The sequence below is a fragment of the Mustelus asterias genome, chromosome 14, assembly GCF_964213995.1.
Source record: "Mustelus asterias chromosome 14, sMusAst1.hap1.1, whole genome shotgun sequence".
NCBI lineage: Eukaryota > Metazoa > Chordata > Chondrichthyes > Carcharhiniformes > Triakidae > Mustelus > Mustelus asterias.
In genome coordinates this window covers 25,247,876-25,272,393 of record NC_135814.1, presented here as the reverse complement: position 1 = coordinate 25,272,393, position 24,518 = coordinate 25,247,876, and the positions used below count along the sequence as shown (strand labels likewise).

The following is a 24,518-nucleotide window of genomic DNA, read 5'->3' as shown; positions in this document are numbered from 1 at the left end:
TTTTGGTGGGGCCTTATTGTGCATATATTGGCTACCAGCTATTCCTGCATAATAATGACTATACTCCTAAATTATTATTTGGTTATAACGCACTTTAGAATGCCTTTAGATATGAGGGCCGGCATAGTGGCGCAGTGGTTAGCATTGCTGCCTCACAGCGCCAGAGACCCAGGTTCAATTCCAGCCATGGGTTACCGTCTGTGTGGAGTTTGCACTTTCTCCCCATGTCTACATGGGTTTCCTCCATGTGCTGTGGTTTCCTCCCACAGTCCAAAGATGTGCAGGTTAGATTGATTGGCCAGGGTAAATTGACCCTCGTGTCAGGGGGATTAGCAGGGTAAATTAGGGTTACGGGAGTAGGGCCTGGGTGGGATTGTGGCCAGTACAAACTCAATGGGTCGAATGGCCTCCTTCAGTATTATAGGGATTCTATGATTCTATGATATGGGAACCACATAAATTCAAATTCAGTGTTCTCTTCAAATTAGGCTTTCTTACTCAAAAATACATTGTATAAGTAAGTATAGGTTGTTGATACTTTCAGCAACGTTTAACTGCAACGCTTGTTACAAATTATGAGGCACATGGACGTGCATAGTACAATATTCAAACAAAGTTTTACAATCTCAGGATTACATACAGATTGCTGACGCTCAACAGAAAACCATTTACGTTTGCCCGTGGATTATCTTTTAATAAAAAATTCCCATCCCACCAATTAGTGATGTACATCTAAAAGCAGCAGCCCTGAATCAGGCAGTAACGTTTAAACTCACTGCAAGCTGAGCACATGACTTATGCTTGCAAAGGTTTCGCTGAATTAGCAACACTTTTTCAACTGGCCTTTGGAAAATATTACACACTGCAAGAAACCATGGTCCATGATTCTGTGTTCCAGCATCTTTAGCCTGGGATTATAGATTGTCTCTAATAATAATCTTAAATTGATGGATCACTGCTTTTGCCAGTTGAGCTTGACAAGGAATAGCTTTGGCATTTCCTTTCCCCTCTTTTATGTTATTAAATTTATATTACTTTTCTGTCTGTTGCCAAAAGACTAATGGGTGTACAAAGCCTTTCTCTGTAAAGATGAATTCTTGCTTAGTGCTATTAGGCTATAATTTTTAAGAAGTAGTATCCTGTTTGTGTTTAATTTGGCATGTATTTTTGGGATTCATATACAGTTCATAACAGAGCACCCCACATATTTTATCTTTGACAAATTATTTTGTTTCTGCCTTGTATATTTATCTCCTTCCAATGTTGCAAGGATGCCAGTAATGTAATCCAATTGATTTGTGCAAGCTTTCTTTCAGTCACCTTTTATTTAAATGCATACTGATTCACGAGTTAGTTTATTTCTCATTCATTTGTTTTAACTCTATAAACACTACTGGTCACTAAAATATGCAGCTAATATTTACACAAGATCCAATTCGATTCTGTGGCTGAAAAATGTACTTGTGTATTTCCTGGCTGTCCGGGTGCTGTTCTGGGTCCAAAATGGCGTCCATGTCACGCGCACTCACTTCTGGCGCTGGCCACACGAGACACTATTGGGTAGGTCATTTGTGTGGGCATGGGGAGCATATTCCAGAAGTGTGTGGAGACAGCAACTCAGTCAACTTGGATCTCCTGGTCCCCTGTGGATAGTGGACCTCTTTCCTCCTGTCCGCCTCCTGCACCAAGGCTCCTGGTGCTGCATCAAAGAACCTTATAGCACGCCTTCTGTTATATTTTTACCATTTTTGTGGGCAGAATAGAATGAACCCCGCCAAAATAAGGTTCATGGCAGAGAGGGCCAAGGAATTGTGCAGGAGTTAGCAGGTCAGAAAACTGCTGGAGGAGATTGACAGAAGAATCAAACATCCGACAGGAACGTGGTTAACCCACAAGATTGCAGTGGAAGGCCTATTAACATAGAAAATAGGAACAAGAGTAGGCCATTCGGCCCTTCGAGCCTGCTCCATCATTCATTATGATTATGGATGATCATCCAACTCTATAGCCTGATCCCGCCTTCCCCGCATATCCTTTGATCCTGTCCGCCCCAAGAGCTATGTCTCATTTCTTCATGAAAACATATGTTGGCTTCAACTGCTTTCTGTGGTAGCGAGTAAAATGGTTAAGCAGGCAGTTGAGAGTATTTGCATGCTGCTGAACACAATCAAACACACCTTTTGGAATGAGGTGAGTGGTGAGTAAGGATCATGGGCCATCAGATCCCCAATCAGTGAGGTGCCTCCATGAGTTGGAAGGTCAGCCATTTTGCGGCTGCTTTCCACAGGAAAGGGCAACAGCAGGAGTTTGCAAAGTTAAAGCTCGAGGGACATGGATCATAGAAACATAGAAAACAGGATCAGGAGGAGGCCATTCAGCCCTTCATGCCTGCTCCACCATTCATTATGATCATGACTGATCAGCCAGCTCAATAGATCAGAGGGGGTGGGGGAGCCATACAGAACACTCTGAGAGGCATACATTGGCACTTTAAATTCAGGCTCAGCAGCCAATGGAAAGGCTAAAATCAGACCCAAGAGATAATAGACCTGTTGGACACATGGGCAGTGGAGGAGCAGCACTGAGGAAGGCCTCTGCAAGCACCAGAGGCACCATTATCAGACAGCCAGAAGAAGCTAAAGGGCCCATCCCTGCCAAGTAATTGGACAGGCCCCAATTTCCCTGACTGGTCACTTTCCCTAACTGGTCAGCTGCCACTTGATCCCAATCAACTGGGCCCTCCCAATACTGACTTCCAGGTCTGCCAGTGAAAGCCCAGTTGCCTGGATTAAATTCCATCCTGTGCCTTTCCCAGGTCAAACTCACTTTCAGCATAACTTTTAGCTCCTGAATTTTTATGTCAATTATATAAAAAGGAAGAGAGTAGCTAAAGTAAATGTTGGTCCCTCAGAAGCATGAACAGAGGGAATTATCTTAAGGAATGAGGAAATAGAGGAAGACCAAACTTTTGATTTGATTTGATTTATTGTTGTCACCTATTTGTTTACAGTGAGAAGTATTGTTTCTTGCGCGCTACACAGACAAAGCATACCGTTCATAGAGTACATAGGGGAGATGGAAAGAAGAGGCTGCAGAATCTAGTGCTATAGTCATAGCTAGAGTGTCGAGAAAGATCAATTTAATGTAAGGTAGGTCCATTCAAATGTCTTGACAACAGCAGGGAAGAAGCTGTTCTTGAGTCAGTTGGTACGTGAACATTTTTGATTTGATTTGATTTATTGCTGTCACATGTATTAGTAAACAGTGAGAAATATTGTTTCTTGTGCGCTGAACAAACAAATCATACCGTACATAGGGGAGGAAAGGAGAGAGTGCAGAATGTAGCATTACAGTCATAGCTAGGGTGTAGAGAAAGATCAACTTAATGCGAGGTAGGTCCATTCAAAAGTCTGATGGCAGCAGGGAAGAAGCTGTTTTGAGTTGGTTGGTATGTGTCCTCAGACTTTTATATCTTTGTCCCGATGGAAGAAGTTGAAAGAGAGTATGTTCAGGGTGCATGGGGTACTTGAACAGATGGGAATCTAGGGAAGGCTGCTGCAGAAGGTGAAGGGAATCAAGAAAGGGAAGTATATTTTTAAACTTCTCTTCCAAACCAATTGCAAAATCAGTCGACTTATATTTAAATGCAAAGTTGGTACTTATTCTTTCAAACAAATACCCATTGGTACGAGTTGAAAGTGGGCATTTCGCGATACAATTCGAATTAGTTACGACATCATTGATTGACCCACAATTATAGTCTCCCACTTTATATCACATCTGTGACTCAGTTGATAGCATTCTTTTCTCTAATTCAGCAAGTTGTGGGTTCAAGGCCCACTGCAGAGACATGAGCACAGAAATTAAAGCTATCGCTTCAGTTCAGTACTGAGGGAGTGCTGTACAGTCATCTCTCACATGAGATGTTAAATAAAATATGGACGGAACGTATCCCTTGACACTCTTTGAAAGAAGAGCAGGGGAGTTACCTCCAGCGCGCTGGCCAATTTTTATCCAGCAATTGGCATTACTAGAAAAAAAACAGATCATCTGCTAAGTATCACATTGTTATTTGTGGAAGCTTGCTGTGCATAATTTGGATTGCCTACATTACAACAGTGACTACACTTCAAAAGTACTTCATTGGCTATGAAGTGCGTTGGAACAGAAAAAAGTGTTAAATAAATGCCTGTCTTACTTTACTTCACGTGTGGGACAGCTTTACATTCCATACTTCCCAAATATTAGTTGAGGCCAATAAGGTTAATTCCTTTAGAAAGCATTTTGTTGTAATTTTATGTATAAGATGTTGGGAATGCATTGACTTAAAAGAACAGCTGTTATCAGCATGCCAAGCATACTGGGAAATTGTTCAAAATGGGTGTCCATGCAGTGCTTAATATTCTTCCTTTCAACTAACCAGTGCTTCCGCTACTCCACGAATGTGAATCATCACTTTACCACCGGAAACAATTATGAAGTTATCCAGAACATGTACCTAGATACTGTATTATTTTATACTTTTTGTTTTAATTTACTGTTGAGGATTAGAAGTAAAAAGATTACCTGATTATCTCGGGTCGGGTTGGATGGTGCCTGTGGGGGTGGGGTGCAGGAGAGGGCGCTATGCATCAGGGAGGGTCAGGCCTCATTTCGGACCAAGCCTGGGGAAGAGGGTGTCAGGCCTCATGATGGAATGCTTGGGCCTTGGGTCGGTTCGAGTAGGACCAGATGGAAAGGCAGGGACGGCCCTTCCGGGGAGGGGGGGGAGGGGGGGGAGGAGTCCTTGGGTCAATTCAGGCCAGGCCTGAGGGGCCAGGGGATCGGGTATTGGCTTGGGTCGGGTCAGGTCTTAGAAGAGTGTTGTGGGGAGGGTGTCGGGCCTTCAGTTAAGGGAGCGGTTTTCTGGCCTCAGGATAGAGAAGAGGGCCATGGGTTAGGTCGGAACCAAGGGGTGGGGCTGGGGGGAGGGGGGGGGGTGGAGATCAGGCCTTGGGTGGGGGCTGTGTGTAGGCCTTGGATGGGATTGGGTCAGCCCTGAGGAAAGGGTTGTGGTGACAGGGTCAGGCATGGGGGTGGTGGGGAGGGGTGGAGGTGGAGACAGTCAGGCCTGGCAGGGGATGGGGGAACAAAGAGTCCCCATGGGGTGGGGGAATCCTGTGGAGGGTAGTCAGGGGTGGGGGAGTCTCTGGGGGTCCCTCTAAGTCTGCACTGTAGCTATCTGGAAGTTAGAAGATGTTTTAATCCTCCTAACATTTTCTAGGAAACTATTGCTGTTACCTAGTCAGAACCATCAGAAGTTTCTTGTTTAAATTCATAGAATCATAGAATCCCTACAGTGCAGAAGGAAGCCATTCAGCCCATCGAGTCTGCACCAACCACAATCCCACCCAGGCCCTATTCCCGTAACCCCACATATTTACCCTGTTAATCCCCTGATACTCGGATCAATTTAGCACAGCCAATCAACCTAACCCACACATCTTTGGACTGTGGGAGAAAACCGGAGCACTCGGGGGAAACCCATGCAGACACGGGGAGAATGTGCAAACTCCACACAGTGACCCGAGGCCAGAATTGAACCTGGGTCACAGGCGCTGTGAGGCAGTAGTGCTAACCACTGTGCTACCATGCCACCCCCAGGGCAATTGTCTGGGGAAAGTTTGCAATTCTAGGCAATTGCCATGCAAACCTTACCTGGGAAATTTTGAAGGGGATTCCCCTGCACACCTTTGAGTTATGCCCAATATGACACTGGGGAGCTTGGAAGTTCCACACATTAGTTCATGCTACAAGTATTGAACTGAATCTCATTGATAAATGGAACTCTTGTTAACTAGCATTTTTTAAGTTTATTTATTAGTGTCACAAGTAGGCATTTACACTGCAATGAAGTTACTGTGAAAATTCCCCAGTCACCACATGCCGGCGCCTGTTCGGGTACACTGAGGGAGAATTTAGCATGGCCAATGCACCTAACCAGCACATCTTTTGCACTGTGGGAGGAAACCAGAGCACCCAGAGGAAACCCACGCAGACATGGGGAGAATGTACAGATTCCGCACAGACAGTGACCCAAGTCAGAAATTGAACACGGGTCCCTGGCGCTGTGAGGCAGCAGTGCTAACCACTGTGCCACCGTGCCGCCCCACCACTGTGCCACCTTGCTGCCCCATGTATAAACTGGCACAACCCATTCCCTTTGCAAGCCGAAAAATAAAGATTTTTCTGTAAAATGCTGGTTCACTAAACAGCAGCCAAATAGACATGACATATTAGTAGAATTACACATTTCCCTTTGATCTTATTCTTCCTGAACAAATACTGAACTATAGCATTGAACACTGTAATAGGCCACATCTATTTCCACAGGTCTTTGTTCTATATGAAGAACAGCAGCCCTTGGTAGCTAGAACAGCACAATGCACAGCTCTACATTGTAGGAAAGGCTTGTGTGATCGCTTAGAAGAGATACAGTGGTGAAATTAACAAGCTTGTGTCTCAATGAGCTTGTCCGTCACCTCTTGTAATCAGTAAGCCTTTACACTGAAGAGGAGTCACCATCTGTAACACCAACTTGTTACCAAAGGCAATAAGACATTTAACATTTCGGCAATGCAATTACAGATACAATCCTGGTTCTCCATTTTTGTCACTGACCCACCATCAAAATGAGTCAAGTTTAGATTTTCCTCCTTTGTGTTTTATTCAAGTATTATTTTATTGTTTTCAAGTCTTGTTTTCATTATCATTCGCCAATAAATGCCACATGGAACATTTTGTGCAGCTAACAACAGCTTGTTATTATATTCTTTAAAAAGCACATCTGGTCCCCTTCAGACATGTTTATACCTCAGAATACATAAATGTGTTTTCTTTGTTAATGTTTTGTTTTCTTATTATAAATGTTTGTTAAAATGTCCTCAGCTAATGCATCATCTTATGGATTTTTCTGTAAAGGGATAAGGCTGTTGCTATATTTTGTGTATGTCTTAACCCTCCTCTTCCAGTGCATTCCCTCCACTTGAGGTAAGAACAGTGCTGCCAGCAAGTTTCTTATCAATGCACTATCATGAAAGTGTCTTACAATTCAAGATGGAATAGTCCAATAGTGGCCAGAATTCTCTGATGTCGGACATCCCCCAGCCGTTGCCAGCAGGAACGGAAAATTTGGCACTCAGTCAAATCTCCACTCACAGTGGCGGGACTGGAGAATGCCAGCCACTGGCGAGGTTGGAGAATCTTGGCCAGTGTCTTCAATTAGCCAAACAGCTATGGTCACTGAAGCAGTCTGCCCAGCTAATCTGACTCTGATTTGTTCGGCTAACTTTACTTACTTAAATAAAGCATTAGCCCTACAATCATCTCAAATTGAAAATGTACACTCTCAATTTATCAATATAGGTGTCCTTAGTGGCAGTGGATTCTGCCCTCCAATAATAATGCTGAGCTGTATACCAAATCCCTTTACAGAAATGTGGATGAACAGAGGGATCTGGGTGTCCATGTGCATAGATCCCTGAAAGTTGGCACCCAGGTTGATAGGGTTGTTAAGAAGGCGTACGGTGTGTTAGCTTTTACTGGTAGAGGGATTGAGTTTCGGAGCCAGGAGGTCGTGTTGCAACTGCACAAAACTCTGGTGCGGCCGCACTTGGAGTATTGCGTACAGTTCTGGTCGCCGCATTATAGGAAGGATGTGGAAGTGTTGGAAAGGGTACAGAGGAGATTTACCAGGATGTTGCCTGGTATGGTGGGAAAATCATATGAGGAAAGGCTGAGGGGCTTGAGGTTGTTTTCGTTAGAGAGAAGAAGGTTAAGAGGTGACTTAATAGAGGCATACAAGATGATCAGAGGATTAGATAGGGTGGATAGTGAGAGCCTTTTTCCTCGGATGGTGATGGCTAACACTAGGGGACATAGCTTTAAATTGAGGGGTGATAGATATAGGACAGATGTTAGAGGTAGGTTCTTTACTCAGAGAGTAGTAAGGGCGTGGAATGCCCTGCCTGCAGCAGAAGTAGACTCGCCAACATTAAGAGCATTCAAATGGTGATTGGATAAACATATGGATGATATTGGAATAGAACAAAGAACAAAGAACAATACAGCACAGGAACAGGCCCTTCGGCCCTCCAAGCCCGCGCCGCTCCCCGGTCCAGGATTGAATCCTGAATCCAGGATCCCCGCCCAATTTTCCAGCCTATCTACATACTAATATCCTAATATCCTGTGTCCCTCACAGCTATGATGCTTTGTTCATCACAACCTATTAACTCACCCCTACCCCCCCATTCCAGACCATGTGATCTCCAGGGAGAGGCGAAAACCCAGAGTGAAAACCCCAGGGCCAATATGGGGGAAAAAAATCAGGGAAATTCCTCTCCGACCCCCTGAGGCGATCGAAACGAGTCCAGGAGATCACACTGGCCCTGATCGGAAAATGCTTCCCAACCCTATTCATTTCCACTTCCACGAACACCATATGAATTCCCTGCCCCCGAGACAGGTTCCCAACTATCCGCAGTCTCGCGGGGCTTTAGATTGGTTTCACAGGTTGGCGCAACATCGAGGGCCGAAGGGCCTGTACTGCACTGTAATGTTCTATGTTCTATGTTCTAAATGGTCATTAAACCTGGAAAAAAAGGAGGAAAAGAGATTTTTCTGTTCAACAAAATGAACAAGGACTGAAAGTTGGAAAATTTGTGTTATTTTGTTACAATATTCATAAAGAATTAGGAACTAATTGTTGTGCAGACTATTACATTTACTGCTGCACTGCATTTTCAGACTAGGGCCAGATTCTCCAACCTCGCCAGTGGCTGGGATTCTCCAATCCCGCTACAGAGAACGGAGATTTGGCTGAGCACCTAATTCTCCATTCTCACTGGCAGCAGTGGCAGGGAGTAGGATGTCAGAGAATTCTGGCCATTATTAAACTATTCCATATTGAATTGTAGGAAACTTTCAAGATGGTGGCAATGGCAGTGTTCTTGCAGGCATGCGGCGTGAACGGCCGAAGAATTCCAGCCGAGAAGTGTGATATCTTAGTAGGTCAAAAGTACTGGAGCATACACATGGAATTCCAGTGCCCAATTTAACTGGTTTATTCCAATTTTATTTATATGCATACATACACAAATGGCCACAAGAGGATGTTATTATAAAAACTGTGATTATTTCAAACTTCGGGAAACCAGAAAAAATATCATGTTGGCAGCAGATGTTTGTCAGCAAGCTCATAACATTATAAATAGATTTAATGTTGAAATAGATTGGGGAAAACTAACCTGAATTAATGCTTGAACGAGAAAGAAAATTTGAGTGAATCATGCAAAAAGGAAATGGCTGTTGTTGTCGTAAAGAATTCACAGTTACAGCCCATATTGAGTTGGGAGGTTGATGATGTCACATTATAACTTGAGACGTGTAAACAAAATTCCAGACTGATATTCAGTAGCTTTCTAGAAAGCAGTTCTGAAGAGGATATGGCCCTCCCTCCCCACATGAACATCGGGACCACCTCTCCTCCCCCATTGGTGGCATGCTCACCCACCCTCTCCCCAACACAGGTCACTGGCATCAGGGCATTGGGGTCCTCCAGATGGGTCCCTCTGCCTGAACCTAACAATTCTTTTCTTCATAACCCCCCAACGTCATCACGCCAACATGCCCCCCCATCTTGACCCCTGACAGTCCCCCATCATGAGCCCCTCCATGTGTTACCCCTGCATGACACCCCCTGCAGAGCACACCTGCATAGCCCACTCTGCATAACCCCCTGCTGCACAACTCCCCCTGCATTGCCCCCCCCCCTGCATAGCCCACCCATCATAGCCCCCACTCAGACCCCACCACCACCACTCAAGCCCCATCCCTGGGTACTGCCCTGGCACACTGGCAGTGCCCAATCGGCACTGCCAGAGTGTCAGGTAGGCACTGCCCAATGGGCACAGCCCGGCCATGCCCCCGAACACCCGAGGGCTTCAGTGGCCTCCTGGGCCCTAGGCGTGCCCATTGCCCCTGGTCTCTGCTACTGGAGACCGTAGTGATTCTCACTGATGTCGCTCCGCTCCCAAAGGTCGGAAGAGCCCTGGAGCTGGGAGAATCTGGTGTCGAATGGACCATGCATATTTCAATGCTACTTTAAATATGCTAATCGGCCTTGCGCCGTTTCTGGGCACAATCTGCTTTGTGCCGTGGTAACGTGCCCGGGACGATTGCTAACTGTTTGGTGCCGCATATTATTTTCTGGGATCGGGGTGATCCTCGCCCGGCCTGGCAAGCTGGGATAATCACTCCCATTATATATTGTTTAAAGAAAGAAGGATGTTAGATTGTCATATTATTCGTAAGGAGCTCAGAACTAATTGTTACGCAAATGTGCATTCAGAGTACCACATTTACTGCTGCACTGTAGTCAGGTGCCGAGCAGCCATGTATCAGTCCACCAGCCACATGCAGAGCTGTAAGACGTGCACTTCACGGCACTCCAGCATTTTGAGTCCAAAAGTGCTTATTTAGTACTTCTGAGAACCAAAAGACATAACGATTTTATCACATTTTGTACTGATCCGCATCACTGCCAGCAACATACAGCTAATTTTAAAAGAGCACCAACATAATGTGGCACTTACATTCACCATCCTAGAGGCTTCTTTGAGCAAGACTGCCAATTTAGTGCCAATTGACACTGAATTATAGGCAGCTTTGTGCCATAGACTCAAACCCACCAGGAACTAGCTTGAGATTGTTCGCTCATTAATTTATGTTACTTGAGCCACGTTCTATGCCCAAGAGCATCTTACACACAAATCCAAGTCAGGTGTAAGTATATCCATCTTAGCAATCAATATTTTGACTGCATGCAAAACAGTGAGCTTGTTGGGACAGAGCCTTTTGGTATAAGCAAGTAATCAAAATTTGGAATGTCCAGTCAGTTTCACTGATTTCTCACTTCACCTTTTCAGGCTGCTTCACACAATATCAGATGGGGCCTGGTCTGAAAATTCCAAATATCAGTGCCCACCAGTGGCACAGTGGTTAGCTTTGCTGTCTCACAGCACCAGGGACCCAGGTTTGATTCCCGGCTGGGTCACTGTCTGTGCAGTTCTCCCTGTGTCTGTGTGGGTTCCTCCGGGTGCTCCAGTTTCCTCCCACAGTCTGAAAGGCGTGCCAGTTAGGTGCATTGGCCATGCTAAATTCTCCCTCAGTGTACCCAAACAGGCGCCAGAGTGTGGTGACTAGGGGATTGTCACAGTAACTTCATTGCAGTGTTAATGTAAGCCGACTTGTGACATTAATAAATAAACCATCAGGAGGCATTCACTTGGCTTTGATCATTTCCAGCATGTTGCAATTAATGGCTTTTCTTAAAATGCATTTTAGGGACTAATAACCTACCTGTTTTGCTGGCATAAATGCCACGGGAATCGGAGCAGGCAAGGGGCAGACAATGGAAAGGTCCGTTGACCTCGGGCAAGATTTTCTGGTCTCGGGTTAAGCATGGCGTAAAATCCCACCCATTATTTCAGAGACTAGTTTCCTCTATTTTCACGATTCTGTCCCATAGCTGAAACCTGATGAGAAAATGTTTTTTTACAAAATTCCAAGCAACATTTTGCGTGAAGCAATTGACAACAAAACACAAATGTAGAAGTAAAAATTGTTTGAGTAAGATAGAATGCAATCGTCATGCCCTTTGACTGATTTAAGCTTAAAATATTTGAATGGACGTTCAAAAACTTACATTGTGCAGCCTGGCATAACGCAACAACAACAACTTGCAACTATAAAGCACCTTGAAAGTAGTGACATACCCCAATGTGCATCACAGGACCATGAGGAAAAAAACCCATCAACACCGAGCTACATAATTAAAGAGGCATCATTTGATGAGTCACATTGCTTCTTTTTCATCCTTTGCTTTCATGATATTATCTAGAAAATAGTGTTGGTGCAATTTGTCTTAATTTATTTATTTTAATTTTAACTAAAAACTTGAAAATGCAGTCACAAAATTTCCAATCCAGGAGATATGCCAACAGCTGAAGCATCTATAGTCAATGGAGTGGTAATTTTTTTCACAGCAGCATGTTGCAGGAACAAACTTTAACACACACCTCTGACTAAGGTGTCAAATCTTCTTTAACATCACTTTCGCTTGCTCGAAAAAGAAAGCAGTTTTTCATATTTATTTTAAGAGATCCTGAGCCATTATTGGTTGTTTGCCGCCAGATATAAGTTGATAAATGCAGAGTAACTATGTCGTATGATAGAGACATACACAGTAGCAGCGTGTCAGCTTGGCTTAGTTGGTAGTACTCTCACCTCGGAGTCAAAATATTATGGGTTCAAACAAAGTTCTATGCTTTGAGGATATAATCCAAGCTGTAACGCCAACATAGCATCGAAATAGTGCTGCACTGGAGATGCTGACCCACAGATCAAATATTAGACCCCCTCTGCCTATTCAAATGCTAAAGTTGCTTTGACAATGTTTGCTAAAGTTAGTGTTTTCTTCATGTCCCAATCAACAATCCCCTTCCTACCACCCAAATGTAGATCACTGTCGTAACTGATCTTTGCTGCAGTTATGTGATCTTGTGTGTGTGCAGTGGGTGATGTATCTCCCGATGTAATAAGTGATTTCACCTTTCAAAAGTAATTACGTGGACACTTTGAGGCACTTCTGAGATGTAAGGCATTTTTTTTATTCATTACGTTTATGTTTCCAAAGACTGTATGGAGCCTGAATGAGATTACACAGACTACAATCAAACCAAAAACAGCCAGATATTCGCACATTAAAATTCTGATTTTTACACGTAAATAATTATATTTCTAAGAGCTCTTACTTAAAATAGACCTCATGCATAAAGGTTCTGTGCTGAACATTTCGAATCCCTTCGGACGGGTGTAAGGTGGTATCTCATCAGGACCCCAACTCAGTTTCCTCTCTCAGGCTGCTTCAAAAGTTGCGGAATGGACACTCAGTGGGATCTCATCACTAAGGTGGAGCCCACTCCCACAAATCATGTATCTAAAGTTACTGTGGGTTGTGGAAATAATTTTATTTCTGGATATTAACTAATATCTTGCAGCAACACCAGGAGCAGAGAGGTCCCATCTAAAGGAGGCAAGTTTTCTCAAAGATCAAATGTTCAAATTATACTAAAAGCCTTGGACCAAGCCAGGACCGAAGTAAGATGGTGGAGCCTGAGAATAGGGGATAATGCCCATTTCTGGATTTTCTCCCACCAGAAAAAAAATCATTGGACCTTCATGGTAAACCTTGTGCACAAACACTGTCACCCCACTATTGTTTCCATGCAGGCTTCTCTGTTTGGGTGGGGAAGGAAGTTTACAACGGGTTGGGATGCAACCATTAACTTCCCTGTACAATTTTACTGCTGTTTTCACTGATATAAAAAATCCAAAGATGTGCGGGTTAAGTTGATTGGCCATGATAAATTGCCCCTTCGTGTCAGGAGGATTAGGAGGGTAGATATGTGGATTTAAGGGGATAGAACCTGGGTGGGATTGTTGTCGGTGCAGGGCCAAATGGTCTCCTTCTGCACTGTAGATTCTCTGATTCTATGATATACTACCTGATTCAGGGCAGTATATTACAACAGTGCAAAATCCAGGGCACAATGTCATCTGTAAACCACTTGATTTTTTATCTTGGAAATATATTGATAATATTGATGAGAACACAGTGTGTAGTTGGTTCTATTTTCTTCATGTCTGGGATTTGGATGTAATTCCATCCGAAACGATAACAAAAAGATAGAAAATGAAAGGCTTTCTGTTATAGAGCACCTTAAAGACCTCGAGACATTGCGAAGTATTTTACAGCAAGCTAAGTGCTTTTAAAGAATAGTCACTGTGATTATGTGGAGAAAAATTGATTGGATAAATCTCTCCTTTCTAAGCCAATTATAAAGATCTGAGGTGAAAGGCTGAACAGTCTCAAGCGAGTTCCTGATGCACAAAGCAATATGCTCATAATTTGGCACTGATTGGCAGTATCAGCAAACCATAAGGCTGGCTGGCACAGGGAGTGAAAAAGTCACAGAGGTGTAGTTACATATATCTCTGGCCTATAATTAATATTTGTCAAATAATGTCAACTCTCCATGTCTCTAACGTGCATTGTTCAGCATGTACTTGTCCACATTTGGAGCCAATAATTAAGTAAGTTTCAACTTTTCTTAAAATTTTAGCTTAATATCTCTTTGTTCCCCTGGTAAATGAGGATGAGCTCCTCTCAGGTTGAGGATGAACAGTTTTGTTGAGACAGCATACAGAGGGATTTACTGTGGTTTTTCTGGACTTGAAGGGTGCTGATGCTGGCTAATATCAAAATGGCCAAAATCTTTCTACCTCCAAGCATTGAAGTCTTTCATTTTTATGAGCCCAAGCTTCACCTCAACATTGGAATGTAGTTTATTCGTGCTGATTATAAAACAAACCTGTAGTTTAATCATGTTTTTTTCCTCTGTCCTTTTTTTTAAATTCTAGGATTATAGCTAAAGCATTGGTGAATCTCATGTCATCGCAGAGCTTAGGCATCGTATTTGGACCAACTCTCATGTGGCCTGAGAAGGAAACCTCAAACATGGCAGTGTCTATGATATACCAGAACCAGATAATTGATCTGATACTTTTGGAGCATACTGAAATTTTCGACCCTGAGGAGAAGTGAAGATGCCTCTTGTTCAGCGGGTTAATGGTGTACTCAGGCGACTTGTATTTCCTGAAAATTTGGATAGGACTGTATGGTTCTGCTGCTTGCACAAGGTCATTACCACAGTCTTTGTTTACCCTTTGTATTCTCCCTTGCTGTGTTTTCATTTGTATCAATCCACATCAGTGACAATTGCCTGAGGCTAGGTTATTATTATTCCATTTTATAATCACTCATTGATCACTGTTTCACTTAAATCGTCCTCAAATCACCAGTGACATCATTTGAAATTATTTTCGCCCAAACTTTGACGAAAAAGCCTCAGTGTGCATGGGATCATTGAAATGTGATGACTTTTTTTTGTACCTGTTGGTCAGCCAGGATGCAGTCAAAATCACGGCCAAAATCCATGGCTAAGCAATGAGTAAAGACAACAAAACTATATTGGCATGTATGTTCATAATTAGAATATATTAAATCTGTTTTTGAAGGGCAAGATTTTTTAAATTACATGATTTTAATAGAACAGTCCAGTGAATACTTTGTATCAATTAGATTGGCAAAATTTTCATAGAATCCCTACAGTACAGAAGGAGGCCATTCAGCCCATCGAGTCTGCACCAACCACAATCCCACCCAGGCCCTATTCCCGTAACCCCACATATTTACCCTGCTAATCCCCCTGACATTAGGGTCAATTTAGCATGACCAATCAACCTGAACTGTGGGAGGAAACCAGAGCACCCGGAGGAAATCCGCACAGACACGGGGAGAATGTGCAAACTCAACACAGACAGTGACCGGAGGCCAGAATTGAACCCAGGGACCTGGCGCTGTGAGGCAAAAGTGCTAACCACTGTGCCACCCCAACATTTTGCTCAAAGGTTTTTTGTAAATTGAACATATTTTGTTCAGTCATTTTAGTTTCCCATCGATAAATTCCTTCCTATTAGTTACTGAAAGTGATATTTTTCTTTCCTTTTTTCAGAAACATGTTGGTTTCTCAGTAAACTGGCGTTTAAATTTCTCATGAGATGTAAAAATATAAAAGAGTTGCCCACTGGATTGTTGTTAGGTTGCAAACCACAACACATCCAAACTCTCCAGCCCACTGTGTGCCGTTTCACTCGCCTATGATCCCTGTCCTCACTGATCTGCATTGGCTTCTGGTATAAAGTTCCCCGATGGTCTCGCTTCATTTTTAAAAAATATACTTCGCTGAATGTGAGGCCGGAATGCATCTGCCCCCATTTCCCATATTAAAAGGAGGAGGGAGCTACCACTCAGGCTAACATTCACCTCATTTGCCCCAGCCACCTTCCCTCAAGCCATTCAGGAGGAAAGTTAGAAAACACTTCTTCAAACAACTGGTGGTAGAAGAGTGGCACTCTCTCACTCTCAAAGTGAGCGTCTCACCTTTTCTGAGATCAAAAGGTTTCATCAAGTGAGGGTAGAAAAGCATATGGAGCCAAGGCAGATTAGGATACAGATTAGGCATGAAAGGTGGAACAGACATGAGGGCTGAGTAACCTTGCTGCTGTTCTTATGATTCCCCCTCCCCTACAGCTACTTATCCCCGTGCCTCAGCTGTTGATCACCCACCCACCCACTCTTCAGACCCACCCACCCACCAGACCCTGGCTACTGCTATCTTGCTACCCACTTCTTCACATACCTAATGGCCAGTCCTATCATGTTAGTGGCCGAATCTTCAAACACGCTTCCCTGGGTGAGCTGCCTCTCACTCTCCATAGATCATCTACTTCATGGAAATGAGGTCCGAGATCCAATTTCAAGGCTGCAACATGTGAGCACCCATTTTTTTTGTCCAAGGATGTACTGACAGAAGATAATGACTGGATTAAACCTGTCTATTATACCCAAGGATTGAATAGCCATCAATGTTCTCTGCCAATGGCTAGGCATGGAGAATTAGTCACTTGATGAAGTACCATAGAGTGGTCAGCACCATACCTGTACTTATCTAATGAACTTATTCTTGCGACTTACATAAATTAATTTGATGTATTTCTTCCCCATACTCCAAAATACAACTTTACTGAGACATTCTCTGGGCTATACCTTCATTGGCACATCCCTTTTGAGCAATGAAAACAGCCTGATAAACAGAAAAGCTACAATAACATTACCTTTTTGAAATGGAATTTTTTGTGTAATATTTTTCAAGTTGCCTCTTCACTTTAGTAAACTGTCACATTCAGCCAGTCAGAGGTTTGTCTTGTGTCAGAAGTTTGGCTTTGTGTTAGACCCAGCTGTCGCCCCTCACTGAGGTGAGAAGTTTCTACCTACCTACCAATTTGACTTTGAACTGCTAACACTCATTACATCCTGCTGATGGACTCAAGAGTGTGAGGCAATATGCTCTCATTCCCAACCCATGCTGATGTGAGTGTCAATGAACCACTTGTGATAGGGTGTGAACTAATTGTTGCATTAGCATTTAGTTCCCATGTATCATTTCCAACATATTATTGTGCTCGATGGAGTTAACAAAGATCTCAGTGAGGTCTACACAACAGTTCAGAGGGCATTTATAGCTGACAAGCCCAGAGTTCTTATATATTGGTAGAACAGGAATCTTTTGTAACAGCAGTAAGTTTATTGGATTTCCAAATTCACTCTGTGGAGAGGTGTTGAATTTGGAGGCAGGTAACTAGGTGACAGGCAATAGGAAATTAGAATCCACTGGCTTCTCATTAATTTTCCAAGCTGCGAGTAAATATTAGCAATGAGGAAAGTATCTTGATGTGCAATGTTCAACTACCTGCCCTCGCACCTAGTAAGAGGATACTGAGGCTAGATTATTTTACTGTAAGTGCTAAGAATAAAATTATACCCTTACAAACATAATTTTGAAAAGCTCACACCTGGCTTGACTTCATCAGTAAGTCACCAATATCTAGGGACTTACCGCAAAATCACCCATGGTCAACACTGGTAATCACATTGCTCATTACCTCTGAATTACACCCATTTGTGAATTTGTCTTTTAATGCATAAAATACCCATGTCGTAAAAATCTCCTTGTCGTACACCCCCACAACTTTCAGAGCTTTCAAATCATCAACTTGACTTGGCAACTCTGATTGACACAGAAAAGAAAATACGCTATTTGTGTTGTTCAGTATTTGCCCCTTTCCTAGAAATATCAGCTGAGGATAATATGAAAAAAAGCTGTGTAGTTCATTATGAAACTAAGTGTTCAGATGGGCAGGTTTCGGCCACATATTCATATATATGTGTGGAGATGTGAGGATAAGTATTCGTGAGATTCCAGGTATGTTTCCAATGTATCTTCAGCACTGATAGTGCACTGTTCAGTCAAACTGACGACAGAAGGTATTTGTTTTTTTCTCAGTAATTATCATTAAACTTGATTTTATAAGAGAAGAAGGGATGCAGTGTTACTGGTTTGATTTACGTTACCAGATTGGGCCTCGTGTGGTCCAATTCAATTTTAATGTTCAATGGCATGTGGGAACAATCACTTTTGTTTGCTCCAGAACCATCAAAAAATGCCTTACTTTAGCTGACATTGGACTTTTTGTAGCAATCACAAACAAAATATATATTGTGTTATCTTATCCACAACCTATGTTTTGCATTTCAATTGTAAAACTAAAATGTACAACTATCAAACCAGTTTTGTTATCCCGGAAAATAATGACAGTCCAAGCTTTGCTTCATTTCTCCACCATGTTATTTCTGTATTGAATGCAAAAATAAAAGGCGTACTGCTTAAGCCATTTGTGCAATCTGTTATCAAATGAATTTTGGTCTATGTTACTCTTGAAACAGAAAATATTTTATTCCCAACTCCATTGTTCCCTTACTCTGTTCATTATTTTTAATCCGGTCTCGTAACCTGTTCCCCAGCCTCTATTAATGTTACATAAAAGCAAAAGAATTGCTAGATGATAGAAAAGACCCAAGATCCTCTTAGTTTGCCTTCTACCAGCTTAGTCCATCATATTATACAAGAAGAATGGAGTGATTGATTAATCAACTGTGCCAGATCTTCCAGTTTCTGGATGGTAGTACCCTGGAGTTGTATCCAGAACATGTGTCAGGGATCCCTCAGATGTCCCCGCTATACGGGAATTGCCTGGGAATTTTCAACATTCATTGGGTGGAATTTTACCGGCTCGCCCCACCTATTGATGGAGCGAGCTGGTAAAATCGTGTGAGAGCCGAGAAGTCAGAATCACACCCGATTTCTCAGCTCTCGCGATCTTATGAGAGCCGGATTTCCGGCAAGGTCAGCCTCTCACCGGAAATGGGCGAGAAGCTGAATAAATTATGGCAATGGATTTTAATGTTTATTTCCATGTGTTTAGTGAGCCCGGCGCTCAATTGTCTGGGTTCACTTGCCTTTATGGCTTCCCCGGGAGAGTTCTCTCTGGCGAGGAAAACATCGGCTCCTGATGAACGGGGAACGATTGTGTTGGCCTCAACGGTAGAACCAGACGCCATTGAGACCACCTGGGGTGGCCAACGGCAAGGGGGGCTGCCCCTTGGGCAGTGCCAGCCTGACAGTGCCACGCTGGCACCTTGGCACTACCAACTGGGCACCATGGGGGCAGGGCCTATGGGGTAGAGGCTATGGGTGGGGCCTATTGGGATACTTATAAGGGGTAGGGTCTGAAGGGGACGGCCCAATCAGGGAGGGAGGATGGGGGCCGCTGTGCATCTGCCTGTGATCGGACCGGGGGTGGAAATGAGGGGGTAGGCTGCCGCTTAGCATCACAGGGGCCTGACACCTCTCTCTCTGTCTGAAAGACCACTGCTGTTGTAACTGCACATGTGCAGACACAGAGGATGGAATTTTACCGCCTCACCCACCCCGGAATTGGGGCGGGCAAGGCTTGCAGAACGGAATTCTCCGTTGGCCTTTGGCGGAATTTTACGAGCCTCCCCCGAGTGAGGTCATAAAATTCCACACACAGATCTGCGCATGCGCAATAGCTCCCTCTGCAGACTGGCTGGCGAATTAAGCCCAACCCACTGCCTGCAGCAGCTAGAAACGGTCTAGCTCGTATTTTCAATGTCCAAGTCCGTAAGATTGAGAGTGGAAACGCGACCAAAAAACGGATCAGGAACTCTCCCATTTTTATGCTAGTTGGGCACTTATAATTATTCTGGTAAAAATCTGCCCATTGTGTCTGGAACCCTGCGAAACTCTGATTTAAAATCAGAAACTTTGGATTGTTCCACTTTGTTCAGCAGAGTAGTTACCCAGGGAATGTTAGAAGCATTAAAACCGGCTCTAATGCCTGGGTAACTATACCATTAAGCAACCCCCTCACCCCCATCACCTGCCCATCACACCCCACTGGACCCTCCAACTACCCAACCTGATCACCCGACTTATCCCCAATCACACACATGACCCTCCATGCCAACCCGACTAACCCACCAACTAACCCACCCAACCCAACCCCTGACTACCCTTTTCTCCACCGCCCCCCCCGCTGACCCCCTCACCATCACTAATACCCACCATGAGTACCCTCCCAAATTCCCAACTATTCCCCCACCTTAGGCTGCCCTGACTCCTCCTTGACCCCACCCCCTTCTGTATAGCTCCCTCCCCACTCCCCCCACCCCTGATTACACGCCCACACCCGACTACCCTCTCCACCCCCCCGACTATTCCCTGACCCTAGCCACCCCTTCTGACTATCTACCCCCCCCACCCACCGACTACCCTCCCACAGCTAGTGCCACGTAAAAGAGCCGTGGCATTGCAACCCACAACGATCCTACATTCCGAGGGAAGGAGTCCAAGAACAACTACTCTTCTCGTTACTCAGCAGGCCTGGATTGGAAGTCCAGATGAGAAAGCTGGAGCTCCAGACTAAGGTAAGAAAATAGGAGCAGAGTGGCAATCTGACAGAATATTCAGCCCATTCTTTTCCGAAAGAAATCCATTGAATTTGCATTTGAATGAATCAATACTAATTGCTTCACTGTCTCCATCAGGGATCCTGCACCATTGATTGACCATTTCGCTCATTGTTGTTCATGCAGATTAATTTTGAATTTACCTTTCTTCAAGCACCTGCCATGTCCTCTGATTTTACTGTTCCAAGCAAGGTGAAATAACTTACCAAAGTCTACTATATCTAATCCCTTTAGAATCCTATAATCAGCAATTGTATCACTGGACAACCCTCCCCTTATAATGAAAAAATGCAACTGAAGTGGTCACTTGGGGACATGCACGATAAAAGGAAGGAAGGGCATCTCTCTTCCCGCTTTGGGGAAAAACGTGTTTTCCAGTCAATAAACTTCAACCATAGAATCATAGAGTCGTAGAGGTTTACAGCATGGAAACAGGCCCTTTGGCCCAACTTGTCCATACCTCCCCTTTTTTTAACCCCAAAGCTAATCCCAATTGCCCGCATTTGGCCTATATCCCTCGATATCTTACCCATGTAACTGTCTAAATGCTTTTTAAAAGACAAATTTGTACCCACCTCTGCTACTACCTTTGGCAGCTTATTCCAGACACTCAGCACCCTCTGTGTGAAAAAATTGTCCGTCTGGACACTTTTGTATCTCTCCCCTCTCACCTTAAACCTATGCCCTCTAGTTTTAGACTCCCCTACCTTCGGGAAAAGATATTGACTATCCAGCTGATCTATGCCCCTCATTGTTTCATAGACCTCTATAAGATCACTCCTCAGTCTTCTACGCTCCAGAGAAAAAAGTCCCGGTCTATCCAGCCTTTCCTTATAACTCAAACCATCAAGTCCTGGTAGCATCCTGGTAAATCTTTTTGGCACTCTTTCTAGTTTAATAATATCCTTTCGATAATAGGGTGACCAGAACTGTACACAGTATTCCAAGTGTGGCCTTACCAATATCTTGAAACCAAGCATGCTGAATGCCTTCTTCACCACTCTGTCCACCTGTGACACTTTCAATGAGCTATGAACATGTACCCCTAGATCTCTTTGTTCTGTAACTCTCGCCATAGCCCTACCATTGACTGAGTAAGTCCTGCCCTGGTTCAATCTACCAAAATGCATCGCCTCGCATTTATCTAAATTAAACTCCATCTGCCATTCGTCCGCCCACTGGCCCAATTGATCAAGGTCCCGTTGCAATCCGAGATAACCTTCTTCACTGTCCACTATGCCACCAATCTTGGTATCATCTGCAAACTTACTAACCATGCCCCCTGTACTCTCATCCAAATCATTAACATAAATGACAAATAACAGTGGACCCAGCACTGATCCCTGAGGCACTCCGCTGGTCACTGGCCTCCAGTTTGAAAAACAACCCTCTACAACCACCCTCTGGCTTCTGTCATCAAGCCAATTTTGTATCCATTTAGCTACCTCATCCTAGATCTTGTGAGATTTAACCTTATGCAACAACCTACCATGCAGTACCTTGTCAAAGGCCTTGCTAAAGTCAATGTAGACAACATCAACTGCACTGCCCTCATCTACCTTCTTGGTTATCCCTTCAAAAAACTCAATCAAATTTGTGAGACATGATCTTCCACTCACAAAGCCATGCTGACTGTCCCTAATCAGTCCTTGGTCTCTAAATGCCTATAGATCCTGTCTCTCAAAATACCTTCCAACAACCATCGGACTTGGAACAATAAGAATCGTAAGAAGTAGGAACAGGAGTAGGCCGTTTCGCAGCACAATGGTTCGCACTGCTGCCTCACAGCTCCAGAGACCTGAGTTCAATTCCTGGCTTTGGGTCACTGTCTGTGTGGAATTTGCACATCTCCCCGTGTCTTCATGGGTTTCCTCCGGGTGCTTCAGTTTCCTCTCTCAGTCCAAAGATGTGCGGATTAGATGCATTGGCCATGCTAAATTGCCCCTTAGTGTCCCAGGATGCCTAGGTTAGAGGAATTAGCGGGGTAAATATGCGGGGTTACGGGGATAGAGTCTAGGTGGGATTGTTGTCTGTGCAGACTTGATGGGCCGAATGGCTTCCTTCTACACTGTAGGGATTCCATGGCCCCTCGAGCCTGCTCCCGCATTCAATAGGATCATGGCTGATTTGGCATAAGAACTAGGAGCAGGAGTAGGCCATCTGTCCCCTCAAGCCTGCTCTCCCATTCAATAAGATCATGGCTGATCTTTTCATGGACTCAGCTCCACTTACCCGCCCGTTCACCATAACCCTTAATTCCATTACTGTTCAAAAATTTGTCTCACATCTTCACATTTCCTGCCCTTTCCCCGTAACACTTGATTCCCTTATTATCAAAAACTATCTATCTCAGCCTTAAATATACACAAGGACTCTGCCCCCACAGCTCTCTGTGGCAAGGAGTTCCAAAGTCCCACAACCCTCTGAGAGAAGAAATTCCTCTTCATCTCAGTCTTAAAATGGCGCCCCTTTATTCTGAGACTGTGCCCTCTAGTCTTAGACTCTGCCATGAGGGGAAACATATGTAGATTTCAATATTAGAATTTGTTGAGTTAACTTCAGAAACCAAGAAGCAATTGCACAGAATTTCAACTGGGGCATCTGTCACTGGTTCAAAAATATGATTTTTATTGGGCTCTTCTACAGGAATGTCGACCACAATTCTGGCATGAATATCCAGTTAGAGCAGAACCACCAGTGGTCAGGGGGGTATGCATGGTCTTAACAAGTGTAGAATCATTGAATCCCTACAGTGCAAAAGTAGGCCCATCGAGGCTGCATCAACCATAATCCCACCCAGGCCTTATTCCCATAACCCCACATATTTACTCTGCTAATCCCTTGACACTGGGGTCAATTTAGCATGGCCAATCAACCTAACCCACACATCTTTGGACTGTGGGAGGAACCCATGCAAACACAGGAAGAATGTGCACACTCCACACAGACAGTAACCCGAGGCCAGAATTGAACCTGGGTCCCTGGCGCTGTGAGGCAGCAGTGCCAAATACTGTGCCACCGTGCCGCCCAAGGTCTAGGATGTGGGAGTTCATGACATTTGTAGTCCTTATCCCTTGTAATGATGATCAAGTTTGTGGTCAGAGATGTCTCATTCATCTGTAATGCAATGTTAGAATCCAACCCATTCTACTCTTGCACCAGGGAGGGTAGTCTGAGTTTCCAATGGATTCCTGACAAACTGACAACAGAACTTTGCTGAAAATGGCCATGGATTTTTGAGAACAAGCACTGTAACAAGGTAGTAAATAACATGTAAAGAAAGGAATCTGTTTTAATACTTTCCACTGACTTTTATAGCTGTTGAAGTATTCTCTGGTAACTCACTTCAGGTGGTCAACATCTTGCACTTTTTCATGTCTTAAAGATTGCAGCAGTCACTGACATTGCCTCGCCGGGATCTCAGTTCCATCTGAATACTGTTAAACCTTTGAGGATTTACACCATCCAAGGATTAAGAATCAAAGCAATATCTATTATGAACAGTAAAACTAGGCAGGAGGAAGTTAAAGACAGTAACACAAACTCAAGGTTCAGATTGCGCGCATCAACAACTTGAGCTTATTTTTGCAGTTTGCAGTGTCATTTTACCCAGCCTGTAAACCTCTCCCTAATCTGTCGCTCTATATTTACTTTACCCAGGTATCTATTTCAGCTTGCGTTCTGCAGATCTCTCTTGCAGAAGCTATGCTCCAGCACCTGCCTATGGCAGGAAGGCACATCAATTCTGACACATTAGAGCTTTGCAATCTCACTAGGTACAAACTAATCTTCTCTTTCTTCATATGAACTGAAACCTCATAAATTAATAACACCTAAACAGTGGTCTTTTCAATTTTGCATATTTTCAAAAGCCTTTGGTTGAATCGCATGAGCATATAGGGAG

General features: G+C 43.8%; 1 protein-coding gene and 1 long non-coding RNA gene across 3 annotated transcripts in view; one reads left to right on the top strand and one right to left on the bottom strand.

Annotated features, from left to right (window-relative positions):
- The window catches only part of arhgap15 (Rho GTPase activating protein 15), a 730,777-nt gene extending 712,309 nt beyond the window's left edge, over positions 1 to 18,468 (top strand). The window contains exon 15 of the mRNA XM_078228014.1: positions 14,524 to 18,468. Coding sequence (XP_078084140.1) covers positions 14,524 to 14,707 — 184 coding nt within the window. The 3' untranslated portion in view covers positions 14,708 to 18,468. The remainder of the gene's footprint in view (positions 1 to 14,523) is intronic.
- Positions 2,971 to 24,181, bottom strand: LOC144503548 (uncharacterized). Of its 2 annotated transcripts, none has more exons than XR_013499505.1 (3): positions 23,925 to 24,181; positions 11,401 to 11,576; positions 2,971 to 4,030 (listed from the first exon to the last, which is right to left on the bottom strand). It is a non-coding gene; the product is annotated as an uncharacterized LOC144503548 (long non-coding RNA). The 2 variants fall into 2 exon arrangements; XR_013499504.1 differs by having other exon boundaries at positions 2,971 to 3,555.
- Between the last annotated feature and the right edge of the window lie 337 nt (positions 24,182 to 24,518).